The sequence below is a fragment of the Amphiura filiformis genome, chromosome 8 (genome assembly GCF_039555335.1).
Source record: "Amphiura filiformis chromosome 8, Afil_fr2py, whole genome shotgun sequence".
In the NCBI taxonomy this organism is placed as follows: domain Eukaryota; kingdom Metazoa; phylum Echinodermata; class Ophiuroidea; order Amphilepidida; family Amphiuridae; genus Amphiura; species Amphiura filiformis.
The window spans coordinates 30331377-30344968 of record NC_092635.1 but is presented as its reverse complement, the minus strand read 5'-3'; the positions used below and the strand labels follow the sequence as shown (position 1 = coordinate 30344968).

The 13592-nt window shown below is 36.6% G+C and overlaps 1 protein-coding gene across 1 annotated transcript; it reads right to left on the bottom strand.

Annotated features, from left to right (window-relative positions):
- Window positions 1–11906: 11906 nt before the first annotated feature.
- LOC140159483 (uncharacterized) lies at window positions 11907–13167 on the bottom strand. The gene is made up of 2 exons (XM_072182971.1): window positions 12379–13167; window positions 11907–12053 (listed from the first exon to the last, which is right to left on the bottom strand). Exons 1-2 carry the CDS (start codon window positions 13165–13167, stop codon window positions 11907–11909), a joined length of 936 nt encoding a protein of 311 aa, XP_072039072.1.
- Window positions 13168–13592: the final 425 nt, after the last annotated feature.

Genomic DNA, 13592 nt, shown 5'->3' with positions numbered 1-13592 from the left:
ACATGTGTATCGTGGAAGGTTTGAAAGCTTCAAAGAAGTTGTGTTTACCATTTCCGGACTGATCAGCCGTGAAAGAAACTTGGCAACCTACATTTCTTTTAATACTTCACCAGACATGAGTTTGGGCTTCACATTTCAAATGCCAGAGTTTAAAAACAATTTATAAAATATCAATGTTTTTCTCATAAAAGCTTTCATCCTAAAACTGACCCTTTGTACAGATATCACAAAAAGTATCCTGGGGCACATACATTTTTGGTGGGTATGTTCCTGTGGAATTTTGAGGTAGTGGGTCTTTGGGAGCTGACGGCATACTGGTAAAAGGGGAGTCTTTTGGAGCTGCGAACGGTCAAAATCAAGGGTCTTGCTTGACTTTTTGGTTGAAACTCGCCAGGAAAAAATCTGAAGCAAGCAATTTAGGGGTCTTTTAGAGCTAAAATATCAAAATGAAGCTCTCGTTTTGTTAAAATTCAGGGGTCGTTCCAGTGGAGCATACCTGTATTAAGGTAATTCTGCGAAACTTACACTGAGCCTATACAGGCTGTATCAAAATGATAAGTTTTGATGGTAATTGAAAAGCCGGATTCTTCCAAATGCAACATAGGGTCCATATTTTTTATACAACTGTTTATGACAATCAACAAATTATGTGGGTCCAATGTTGCATTTTGATGTGGCAGTCATGTCCATTCGCCACTTGCACGGTTCGCCATTATGCACTATGTGGGGAGAGCCTCGAACTGGCAGCATACATGAATGGGAATTGAACCAGTCATATAACATTCTGTGTAAGGTTACGTAATTCTTCCTTTCATGTATGCTGCCAGTTCGAGGCTCTCCCGCATATAGTGCATAATGGCGGAACTGCAAGTGGCTAATACCACTGGAAACTGATGGGTACCAATCATTTTAATACAGCCTGTATGCACCCTTTGGTGAATGTTATGAAAAATAGGTGGTCCCTGTAGTGCACTGTGTGGTTACAGTTTATCCTTTGATCCAAAGCACTGATGTTCAAGTGTCAGTTTTTGTAAAATTTTACTTTTCCATACCTTGCATTTAAAGAGCAGACTCAAATTCATACTTCCATAGTTATTTTTTTATAGGACAGATGTTGACATTTCTGGCGCATGTCCCCGTTCAATTAGTGATGGAGGAAATTCAATAAATTTATCACATCAAAACATGGCTGTCATGTTTGAAAAATGTACATTTCAATTACTTAACCAAGTTCAAGAAAGAACTGCTTTTTTTTTTTTTTGCTTTAAAATGACATCTCACACATTGATGTCAAATTCTGTAGGGGGGCAGGGCAGGGGGGCCAGTGGCCCCTCCACTTTTAACCCATAATGTGTAACATGTCTGGGTGAACATATAATCAAATCTCTATTCTAGACCCTTAACATGCTTAAGAAAGTGTAAAAATAATGCACGAAATGGCTTCAATTGGACCTCAGTTCATTGTGCAAAATTTTCCAACTCCCCTGTGTTAATACACAGTGTGTAGGCCTATGGATAAACAAATTCCCCTTTTCGCATCTGCTTTGGACACCCAACACTAATTTATACAAAAATAGTGAAAACTTACCCACGAATGGCTTCAATTTGGACCTTCATTTGATCAACCCATTTTCAGGTTTTTCAAACAAAAATTGTTCACAATAATAGTCCCAGAATAGTCCACCAAATGGCTTCAATTGGGCCTTCAGTTTGCAAAAGTTTCTCACTTCTGAGGGGGATGCGCCCCCTTGCTTTCGCCCTATTTTCTGCTTTGGACACCCGACACTTAATATTTACAGTAATAATTTATACAGTTAATAATAGTGAGAAATTGTCCACGAATGGCTTTAATAGCTTCATTTCACCAATTTTCGGCTTTTTCAAACTCATATTGTACACAATAATTTAAAATAGTCCATAAAATGGTTTCAATTAGGCATTCATTTTGCCAAAGTTTCTCACTTCTGCACCCCCCTGCGTCGATTTTTTTACATCACCCTGACTGGTCCCCCCACTTTCAAAATCGTTCCGCCGCCACTGCAGAGGGGCATTCCTTCAAGGCATTCCTTGTATTCAGAATGTAATTTGGTGTGTTAGCATGCATCACAATTTTGCGAATCAACTGCACTCGTGAAATCAACACTAGTTTCTACATCTTTATTCTTCTTGCTCCAATCATTTCCCGACTTTAATGAATCCTTTTCCGCTTCTGAAAGTTGTGTTTTCAGTGTTTTCAAATCCTCATACTGCAGCTTATACCATTGAAGATCTTGCTTATCTTTGCCAAGTTGCTCATTGACAATCTTCAGTTTTTCAATGTACATCAACTGCACTCGCGAAATCAACACTAGTTTCTACATCTTTATTCTTCTTGCTCCAATCATTTCCCGACTTTAATGAATCCTTTTCTGCTTCTGAAAGTTGGGTTTTCAGTGTTTTCAAATCCTCATACTGCAGCTTATACCATTTAAGATCTTGCTTATCTTTGCCAAGTTGCTCATTGTCAATCTTCAGTTTTTCAATGTACATTTCATCCTCCTTGGCTTTCGCTTCCAAGCCATTGAATGTGACTTCCAAGCCATTGCATGTGCACTCTAAAGTGTTGCACTGCAAAAATAGAAAGAGCAAAATTAAAAAAAATAAATAATAATAATAAACAGCAGCCTGTTGTGTCCCCCAGGTGAGGTAATTAAGACAAAAGTCAAATTCCTGGGTTTTTTTGCTGCAAATTTTGTGATGTTGAGCATGTTGAACTGAATAGCAGGTCACTAATTTACTCTGAAGAATCTATGGGCCAATCTAAAAATATGAATGTTATTACCGTAAGCACCCGGGTATAAGCTCACCTTCGGCTATAAGCCCACCCCCTATTTTTCAAAACATTCTGGGAACAAGGGTGCACTCAGGTATAGCCCAGTACTAAATTTTGGCCAAGTTCTTAAATCAAATCAATGCTTTGCTCTCATATTTAAGAAAAAATATAAAAATATCAGTTGATAATTAACATTCCACACTTCTAATTTTAAGAAATTGACATAAAAGATAGATATTACTGGTACATTGGGCATATACAAATGGGGGTGATTGTTTTTATTTTTAAATTCTTGCACTAGCCCCTCCCCGGTTATAAGCCCACCCCCATTTTTGAAGTGAAATCTGCCATCTAGGGCAGTGGGCTTATACCCGAGTGGTTACGGTAAATGCTAACAACTTACTTTCTCTTTGAGGGACTGATTTATCTTCATCATCTCTTCATATAGATGGTCTAGCTGCTTTTTGATATTATCTCTTTGGAAATTTGTGCATGAATCCACAATTGATTCAAGGAGTTGCTGTTTTTCTTGCTCAAATTTCACGACAGTTTCTTCTGATGGTAAGTTGGTCTCCTCCAGGCTAGGATCTGCTTCTGTACTTGCACCCTGTATATATTTTGATACAATGCAATAAACATAAGTATAAACAATGATAATTTACAATATTTGTAGAATTTTGTACATTCACCCTGCAGGCTAGTGCACCCACAAAAACAAGGAATGACCAATAGACACAAAACATACATTGAAGCAACAAATCGTTAAAAGAATTTTATTTGCTTCAGTTAAGAAACAGAAAATGCTGTAAATGTAAAACCAAGACCCAATCAAAGATGTATATTATAGTGATGTGGTTCATTACTTGTTGGTAATACCAATCGGGTGTGGTGGGGCCCTGTTCCCTGGTGGTGTAGTCATACTGGGACGAGATAATCAAAATTTAAGATATGCATCTTTCTTTAGGCTTGATTTAAACCAAAATTGCTTTCCTTATACATGTAGTGCCAGTGAGAGGGAGAAAGTATACACTTTGAAAGAATGAAAGTAGAGAGATGAGAGAAAGTGTTTTTCACACATACCTCTGAACTGGTAGAAGTTTTGGTCTGTTCTTCATCTTCTTTTTTCATGATTGCCTTTTCAACCAAATCTCTAGCATCATGGTTGTCAATCTCACCGAGTATATTACTTAATTTCTTCAAGGTTTCACAGATGTTGGAACTTTCATGGACCTTGAAGAAATTATCGAGAACAATAACACTTGGGCTCTTCTTCTGTCCTTCTGCAATACTCTTGATTGCCGTTACCACATAGACTTCCTTCAAGCCAATCAGTGGTGCTAGGGCTTCCCAACCATGCCCTGTTGTGTTGTTACCATCTAACCTGACACATATTTTTCTGAAGATATCATCTGCAAAAAATCTCAGTGTTGTTGGATCAATTGGATCATAGTATGGTTGCTTGGAAAGGAATAGGTCCTCTTGACTGGTGTCCTGCAGTTCTCTTGACTCCTGTACAATATATAGTGAAAATATATATATATACAAGTCTGATTGAATTGGTCAAATCATGCAAAATAACATATCTTGATACACTCTTAGATATCAAGATCCAGTGGTGCACACCGACATCGCCTGTTTAATAATTACTTAAGGGGGTATTACACCCATTGATTTTTTTTTTGCATTTTGTGAAGAAATTACAAAAAAATTGGACAAAGTGGTATGCAAAATGAAGGGGCAAATCTTCTCGCTTTATTGGTGGCATCGGTATCAACGTAGCTTACATGCTTTTAAAAGTAGAAGCCAAAAGGTGGTACATCACTGATGATTTAAATTCACTTCATTTTGAAAAGCTTACTATCAACGGTGTCACGTCAGAACTCGCATTTAAAAAAAAAAAAATTATTTCTGTAAATGTCCAGCGCCTGATTCACTTGATCATTAAGTTTTCAGGCATAGCGCCACACGCGCCGATATTTTCAGATCTCCTTTGTAAGTTAATCGGACCACCTGGATTTATACCGGGATTTTTAAATCACAATGGAAGTATTGTGACCCGATTTTAACGTGCGCATTGGAAGAGCGTTTTCATTTACTTTCGATATAATTTCTGCGGTGTAAAGTCGTGGGTTCATCGCCACCGCCTTGGTGGTTCACCTTTATTAATGGGCGCGGTCACAGTACCTCTGTGAAATTAATTACTCAGTTTGGCAATTGCATGCGTAGTATGGGCAATTGAGGTCAATTATGTATTTGAGGATGAGTAAAGTTTCCTGGTTTTGAGGTTAGACCGGCGCAGGTATATTTAAAGACACTTGAGACTGTGATGGCAGTCCTGGACGTGGGTGTTCCCAAGAGACTACCAGAGCGATGCATGCAACGCCGCATAAACTATATCTGAAGTCAACGTAAGTAAAATATATTGTTTTGTATATGTAATTAATTTGGGCCTAATTATGACAAAATATTTAATTTGGAAATTTGGAAAGTTTCTTTTAGCATGTTTGATCTCAAACGTTTGTTGGAAAATTTTAACCAATTTTCGGAAAGATATTTATTTGATTCATCAATTTACCAATTCTTGAACTTGAAAGAATTTCCCATGTTTAAAGAAATGAATGGCTTGGAATGTCCAAAATGTGGGTTGGAAGAAAAATTCAGTTAAAGAAATTGTAATTGAATGAACCAGAAAAACGGTTTTGTGAAAATAGTCCTTCCCGTAAAATGTTGGGAGTCAATGGTATCGTTGCTGTGTTTATATTATTGTTTGTATTATTTGTATATATGTAGGCCCTAATCTACAATCGTGAAATAAGAATTTACGACATTGAGAAATATTTATATAATTTTGGTAAATTGCGAAAGCAACTGTTTTGGAAAGAAAATGTATTGTTGTGCAAATAAGGAAACAAAAGAGATGCACCTGTATGCAAATTAGATGACGCCAGTGCCACGCCCTTGTTAATTAAATAGGTGTTTAAACGTGGTCGTGTGCATCAATTTAAAAATGAAAGTGCGTATTTTATTGTTTTGATATTTTGTATTAAAAATCTATTCAAATTGCGCATGTATTTTCAAATTTTGGGTTGTTTGTTTGTTTATATTCCAGTCCATATTTTCATTTGAGGAACTGGATGGGTTAAGGGGTTTTCACCATATTTTCGTTTGCTACTGGTTACCAACGACTGGAATCACTTTCACCACTTGAACTTCACCTCGTACACAACTTGACGACCCGATCTTCAATTGGAGATAAAACATCATTTTCTACCGGTTTATGAACTTTCGCGATCAGCGTTTGGCATTTTTACATCGTCATTTACGCATGAACTTATCGCGAATACATTATCGGTACCAATTCTTCGGATCAGCTTCAATTGAACGGCCGTGGGTTTGTGTATACTTTTGTGAGGTTGTGTATTATTAAACAGGTTTATACATATTAATTTTGGGATTTCAAAACACATCTAAATTGCAAGAAACTTGGATTATAAATCGGTCAAATCAATTTATATTAAATTTTGGATTTCACTTTCAACATGGCGCTTGGTTGAAGCGAGCATTGATTGACCGTTACATTTGGAAGCCCTTTTTGATTAATCATACACTTGGACTTTATTGAAATTTATTGTTGATCATTGTTATTATTATTAAATTCAAATCTGAGTGGATGATTTTCAAATTCAAAAATAAATACTATTGTGTCATATACTTAATATAACTACTGGTGTTATTGAAATAGATTATTATATTTTGTACTCAATTATTTGTATTGGAGTTGGAATCAGGTTAAAAAAAAAAAAAAATCTGATACATTTATTTATGATAGATTACGTATATACTTTGTCTGGAGTACTCATTGTATAGATCTAGTGTCTACCGCATCCCAATAACTTGCTTTTGTTTCAGTAATCCGGTCATTGTGATCTCCAATTCGGGTTTTGGTCACAAACGGATTTCGTTAAAATTTTGGATATGTGTTGCTAACACATTAGGGAAATAAAGTTGATACGTAAAATGGGAATAAATGGTTCCTGATTTCTTTTATGACTTCATGAACTTGGTGCTCCACAACTATCAAAGAAGGAACTGGTTAAAATGCTTCTATTTTCAATGTTGAGCTATATTTTGTATTTTTAACTTGCGACATTATTTCACTGAAACTTAATTAAGCCACAGGTAACAGGTTACCACAACCATACTACAGCAATGTTGAAAAAAAAAATTATTTCTTGTCACCTATACCACCATATTGGGTAGTTTTCCGTAAGTTTAACTTTTATGATTTTGGTAACTATTTTATATTTTTTTGTGAAATCCATCTCAACTAGGCATTCTAAATTGTACTCACCATTTACATCCCAAGGTATATTAGTATATCCACCTTGCACTTCTCGATATATATCCAGTTAAGGGGGTACTACACCCCTGGCCAATTTTGTGCCTATTTTTGCATTTTTCTCAAAAATTATAGCGCATTGGTGACAAGTAAGATATGTATATTATAGGGGCAAGGACTTCAACTACTGTACTGAAAATTCAGCAACTCAAGCAAGTAGTTATTGATTTATTGATCAAATATTGGCTTTCCCTCATTTTTGACTGTAACTCTGCAAGTGTTGTCTGTGCTGAAATAAAATTTCTAGTGCAGTAGTTGTAGTCCTTGCCCCTATAATATCCATATCTTACTTATCCCCAATGCGCTAACAATTTTGAGAAAAATGCAAAAATAGGCACACAATTGGGCAGGGGTGTAGTACCCCCTTAAAGACAGAATATCAAAATTATGCCTCATAATGATATCACAGACTCTCACATGTGTATTCAAAATTGATGCTTAAATTTGACCTGAACCAATTGACCTATAAGCTGACATACGGTGACCTAATAGCCTTTTCTTCTCCTAACAACACATTATAGTATTAAATTGACTAATGACTATGCATCCATTGTGTAAGTGTTTATTTAATTTATCCAGTGTTATATATTTTGCATGCACCCCTAGATTTTCTATAGAGAGTATAACAAAGGATTTAATGTATTCTATTCATGTACCCTACTTGAACAAGTTGAATAGAATAAATTATGGGAGGTTATGAAACACACAGCTGAGTTACTAGGATACAGTAAACAAAAAATATATAGGGCTAAAATGACTTACTAAAATACTTTAAAAACACTTTGTATGATTGTAGATATATTTTAGAAGTTCAAGACATGAGGTGATGAACATATTTATGTACTTCATAAATTTGCAAGAAAAAAAAGAAGAGGGGTACTGATGAAAATCAGGGTATTATTTCCCCTTAAGAGACACTAAAATGAATACCCGGGATCGATACATGTGAATGTGCTATGCACAATTTAATATTCAGACAAATCTTTGGATACCGGGGTAGAAAATGATGAATAACTCCCGTAATTTTTTTATTCTAAAGAAGCCATATTTTTTTGCTTGCACTAAATGTATGTGTTGAAAGGATATGATAGTCGTTAGCTTGCGTATTGAGAAAAAAACGTGCGTATTGAACTCGAAAACTGACAAAAATTCTGATTTTATATGTGCCGAACTAGCGCAGCGTAGGCCACTCGTGAAGGCAGTCTAAAAGCAGATGATCTCATGGCGTATACCATGCTCACTCACACACACAGAAGTCAGTCACCAGGCTATTGTCAATAGCCTTAGTCGCATGTCCTCGGCCCATTATGCGTCAAAACTATTAAACAGGTCGGAACAAAATGGCCATGCGTGGCTGTGGATTCAACCTACTATGGCGATTTCTGTCATGAAGATACTAGACTTGATCCACCAGTCCTTCAACTGCTTACGCACGGTCATCGGGTTGTGCTGGCAGGTGAGGACTGGTAACGATTGCGTTCGAAAATTGGAGCATTTATTAGCTCATGAATAATTAATTAGTTCTTATCACGTGGTCACAGCATCTCCTTTTAAGGATGTTATAATTTATTATGAATGAAATATTTGCATTGTTTACTATAATCATGATATTTGACATGAAATTATAAATAAATAAACAAATTTGTACTGCCTGAATATTTATTCATTCTAATTTCACACATCATTTTCCAGGCCGTTTTCCATGCATTTTTGAGTTGTCACTGCGTCTCCTCATGCTTTAGCTCTTTGACTTGCAAAATATGCATTGTTTTTCCTTTTTTTTTTCATCATTTAATACGCACGTGGGAAATTGAAAAAAAAATATGTTGATTGTAATACAATATTTCACTTTTTTTACTGTTTATTTTAAAATTGTTCAACTTGATTCACGTGTATTTTGTATGACCAGTGTGTTTGTTTATAGGGGGCTGTCATTTTCTTCGAAAGGGGGTGGGTCATGAATATACTGGGGATCATAGAATTTTTAAACCAAAAATAGAGGGGGTTGTAATTTTTACCCCAAAATAGAATAGAGGGCTGATGACACAAAATTTGTTTAAGCTGCGCGTGCATTCTTTCAATTTACGCTCAAAATGAACGTACAATCTTTAGTTAATTCAAAATAATATATAATTCAACTTTTTTGCCCGCTCCGCGCACGCTTTTTTAACCCTATGATCAAAATTTTAACACGCTCCACACACTTTCTTCACATTTAAGTTTTGCATGCCTCGCGCCTTACTAGTTCCGGTGATGAATAATTTGTCATCAGTCTGTGTAGGCGGAGGGGGTCATAAAACTTTTTGACTCGAGATAAGGGAGTCGTAAAAAAAAATTAGCCCGCGATAGGGGGTCATAAAAAAATGTACTTAGATTATACCGTTTGTAAGTCATGTATAAATGTGCAGTTGGGAGTGGGCCTAGGACTACGGCACGGGATTGGTAGTCAGTATAGTGTAACGGCACGGTAGTCACAATGTTACGCAACTTACGCCACACAACTTACGTGGACGTAACTTACATTGCATTGTTAATTTACGCAACGTGACACCCCTTTCCGTTGCGTAACTTATGTTGCGTTGCGCAATTTACGTTGCGTTGTTAAGTTACGCAACGTAACTTACATTGAATAACTTACATTGCGTAACCTACATTACGCAACGTGCGTCAAACAACTTACGTGACGTAACTTACGTTGCGTTGCATTGTTAATTTACGCAACGTAACTTACGTTATGTAACTTACGTTGTTTTCGCGCAACTTACGTTGCATTGCATTGTTAATTTCACGCAACGTAACTTCACGTTACGCAACGTAACGTAACTTCACGTTGTTTTGCGCAACTTACGTTGCGTAACTTACGTTGCATTGCGTTGTTAAGTTACGCACCGTAACTTACGTTATGCAACATAACTTACGCGTTGCATTGTTAATTTATGCTGTGAAATTACGCAACATAACTTACGTTACGCTAACGTAACTTACGTATGCGTAACTTACATTGCATTGTTAAGTTACCCAACGTAACTTACAAACGTAACTTACGTTGCGTAACTTACGTCACAATGTTACGCAACTTACGTTCTAATAACGGTAGGTACACGGCTAGGCTGTAGACTACAACAAGTCATGCAAGTGTAACACCATGCATACATAATGATATGATGTGTGTATAATAGGTCCAATCTGTGTGTCCAATCTACGGTGTGTACAATCCGTGTAGTTGAATCAGGCTGTTTGTTGAAAGTGCACATCCAATTCATGAACATGGCATGGTAGGCCTATGGCTATGCCGGTGTGAATTGAAATCAAGAAAATGCCGATCGCCGTTTACATGGCACAAAAATGCCTCCTATTTTGCTCTAAAACAACCGATGACTTCAAATAAACAGTCTAAAAGATCACCAGCAACGTCACCTTCAACTTCTCCAGCCAAAGTTTCAGCATTGACAACCAGGTTTGAAATTAAACATATTTTGTTGTTTTTCCTATGGACGGTTACACAGACAAGCTGATGATCTGTCTCTGCTCTGATTTCTCACAAAAAAATGTTATTTCATGAATATTCATCATGTATCAGCTGCCATATATGGCCGCAGTACAACAAGTATTGCGCAGGCGTCAACCATATTGAGCTACTGCGCATGCACGCAGGATCCTGCGTAAAAACAATACAATACAAAAGAATAAATCGCCCCACTTTTTTGCGGTTCGTTCTCAGGCCCCGAATCGAGAAACGGCCATTTTATTCCGCCATGTTTTTTTTTTGAGATCGGGGCCGAGGGACTTTTTTCTCAATTTTCATGCCGATGTGCTCCTATGACGCTACGCCACTGGCGAGAACCAATCGGAGCAAATGTTACAAAAATGTGTATTAATTGTTTATAATGCACAGGCGTACACTCCCTGTACTATGCACAATTCTTTTGGACGCTTTCATTTTTCTTGCAGGTTGATGCATTTACAGTAGAGAGCTTGCATTTTTCAACATTTTTATTAACAATGTTGTTATAAAAATAGCAAAAAATCACAGGATTATTTTCTCATGTCTTTACAGCCGGCCAGGCTGTGCAGTTGATACTCTATTCCTGACTTTTCTGGCTAAAACTGGTACATTTTTTTTGACTTTGTTGTCCAAATTTCAAATCGCAAAATCAAATTTCAAAATCATGATGTGTTTGTTAAAATGAGCGTAAAGAATTTTCCACAATTAATAGCCAAAATCACTTGGTGTAGTTTGAGCATCTATTAGCATGCTAGATCAGATAGGGGAATAAATTATCCTCTTGGTTAGAAGAGATGAAATAATTTGATTGTATTTACCTCATTATGTGATTTTTTTTCTTCAGACAACTGCACATCCATTGAAACACCAGCAGCTGCCCCCTGGCAAACAGTCAGCCTAATGCGAGGCTGAAAATCAGCATGGTTTGGTGGAGATCTAGGTTGTATGAAGTATGTGACTGACGGACCACCTTTCTTGCTGATATTTGGACCACAAGTTGCAGAAAGGAATGTCCTTAAAGAAGAGAATAAGATAATAGGGAGATTGAATACAATTTACAGAGCATGAGAGGCACATCAAACTTGTGATTGTTAATTCTCTTAATTCCCAAAAGGCTCATTATATTGAGGGCTCTTCCACAAAGAGTCCAATTCATTTAGACCAAATTAATAATTCTGAAAGTTAAGGGGTCAGTCACCCACCTTTGTGCAGTATTTTTGTTGTGAATCTCCACTGATGATGATATTTGACTTTTTATCTGTTAGTGACAGCGTGAGTGTCATATCTTCTTTGGTATCTCTTACTTGAAAGCTTTGGGTGGAAGAGGCATCTAGTTCCTGCACAGAGAAACAACAAAAATTAGCTTGGTCAAATAGAATCTTTTGGTCAAGTAATCTTCTAATGTGAACTGATTTGTCATATACATGGCCATAACTAAAACAATTAAATGTACATGTGAAGACAAACTTTATAATAGATATGAAAGATAGATAAAGAAATTGTTCTATACAAATCAATATCTTCATATACAAACAAATTTGCTTAAAAGTTGTGAAGAAAGATTTGATACTATCAAATGTATTTGTATATGATTTATTGAACTTCAAATTTGGAACAAAACTATTTTTTTACTAAAATGCCTTATTAGGAAAATTAACTTACTTGTGCATCTTCAACATTGCATAATTGCACTTTGACTGCATACCGACTAGGTGTCCCATCCATGTGTCCGGGCATGCATCTCATGGACACAACTGGCTTCATCCATTTGAATCCTATCTCTCTTGCAGTTATCTCATCTTCTGCTTCCATTTCATCTTCATCTTCCTCTTTGCTCCCAGAAACGGTATATCGGGTAAAATGGACGATCTCAAAAGTGAAGGCTCTATTTGCATTTTTGATATTGGTTTCAGTTGGCTCAATGGTTGTCCAGCTTTCTTGCTGGCTTTGTTGATTGTCCTCATGAACTGTAAACTTCCAGACACCAGATGACGCACAATGTGGAATTGACAAGTAAACTTTCTTCTTGAATTTCAATCCTGGTGGTCCACATTCTATGATTGGAGAGAGGCAAGTTTCCTCCTCCTGGAGTTGGGGTCCTGAAGACAGAGATGGGGGTAGCATACGGATGTACACAAATTGCTGCTTCTGAAGAGCGCCTGGTGGTACATACAGGTGGACACCTATGCCACGAATTATAAGGTTTCCACCAATGTCTGTCAGAAGGGCACCAACAAAGTTCTTTCCTGCAATCATTGTACCATCTACATGACCTGTTAGTTTCCCTTTCAACCAATCACTGAATGCTTGATGATCTTTCATGTCATTAGTCAACATCTTTGTCATATCCGTCTCACTCTTCACACTATGTAAAGAATCAAAGCCACTGTCAATTGAATCCGAATGTGGTCTGTTCTGTTGTTTAGGCACATCACTAACACCAGACGCCATTTTGTTAGACATTTGAAGTCCACATCAAGTTGGGAAACATGCTATTGAGAAAAAATATAACAAAAATAAGAAATTATGGTTGAAATACAATTTTCTTTTTCAAAAACATGAAGTAGGCAACTTTTTCATATCCCTGAAGGTGGCAACCCTGTTTAATGCAACCAAATCTACTGATTGTCATATCAAACAGTTTCAAGTGAAAATTGCTATACAGGGCTTTTTCCTTGAAAATCCATCTTGTCTGGCAAACCTAGTTTTCAAGTTCTAGTCCATTTTGTACTTGTGGTTACTATTTTAAGATTATGTTCATACAAACTTTTATCTCAATTAATTTCATTTTTCAAATGTCCTACTTATTTTTTAAATTAATTTCATCATATTTAAGCCATATATCCTTGAGTCTATATGAATCAAAATGTCAATGA

Excerpts from the sequence above, each read along its gene's own strand:
- LOC140159483 (XM_072182971.1), bottom strand. The coding sequence starts at position 13,167 with ATGGCGTCTGGTGTTAGTGATGTGCCTAAACAACAGAACAGACCACAT. Across the intron at positions 12,054-12,378 it reads GCAATGTTGAAGATGCACAA|GAACTAGATGCCTCTTCCAC; the intron begins GTAAGTTAATTT and ends TTCTCTGTGCAG.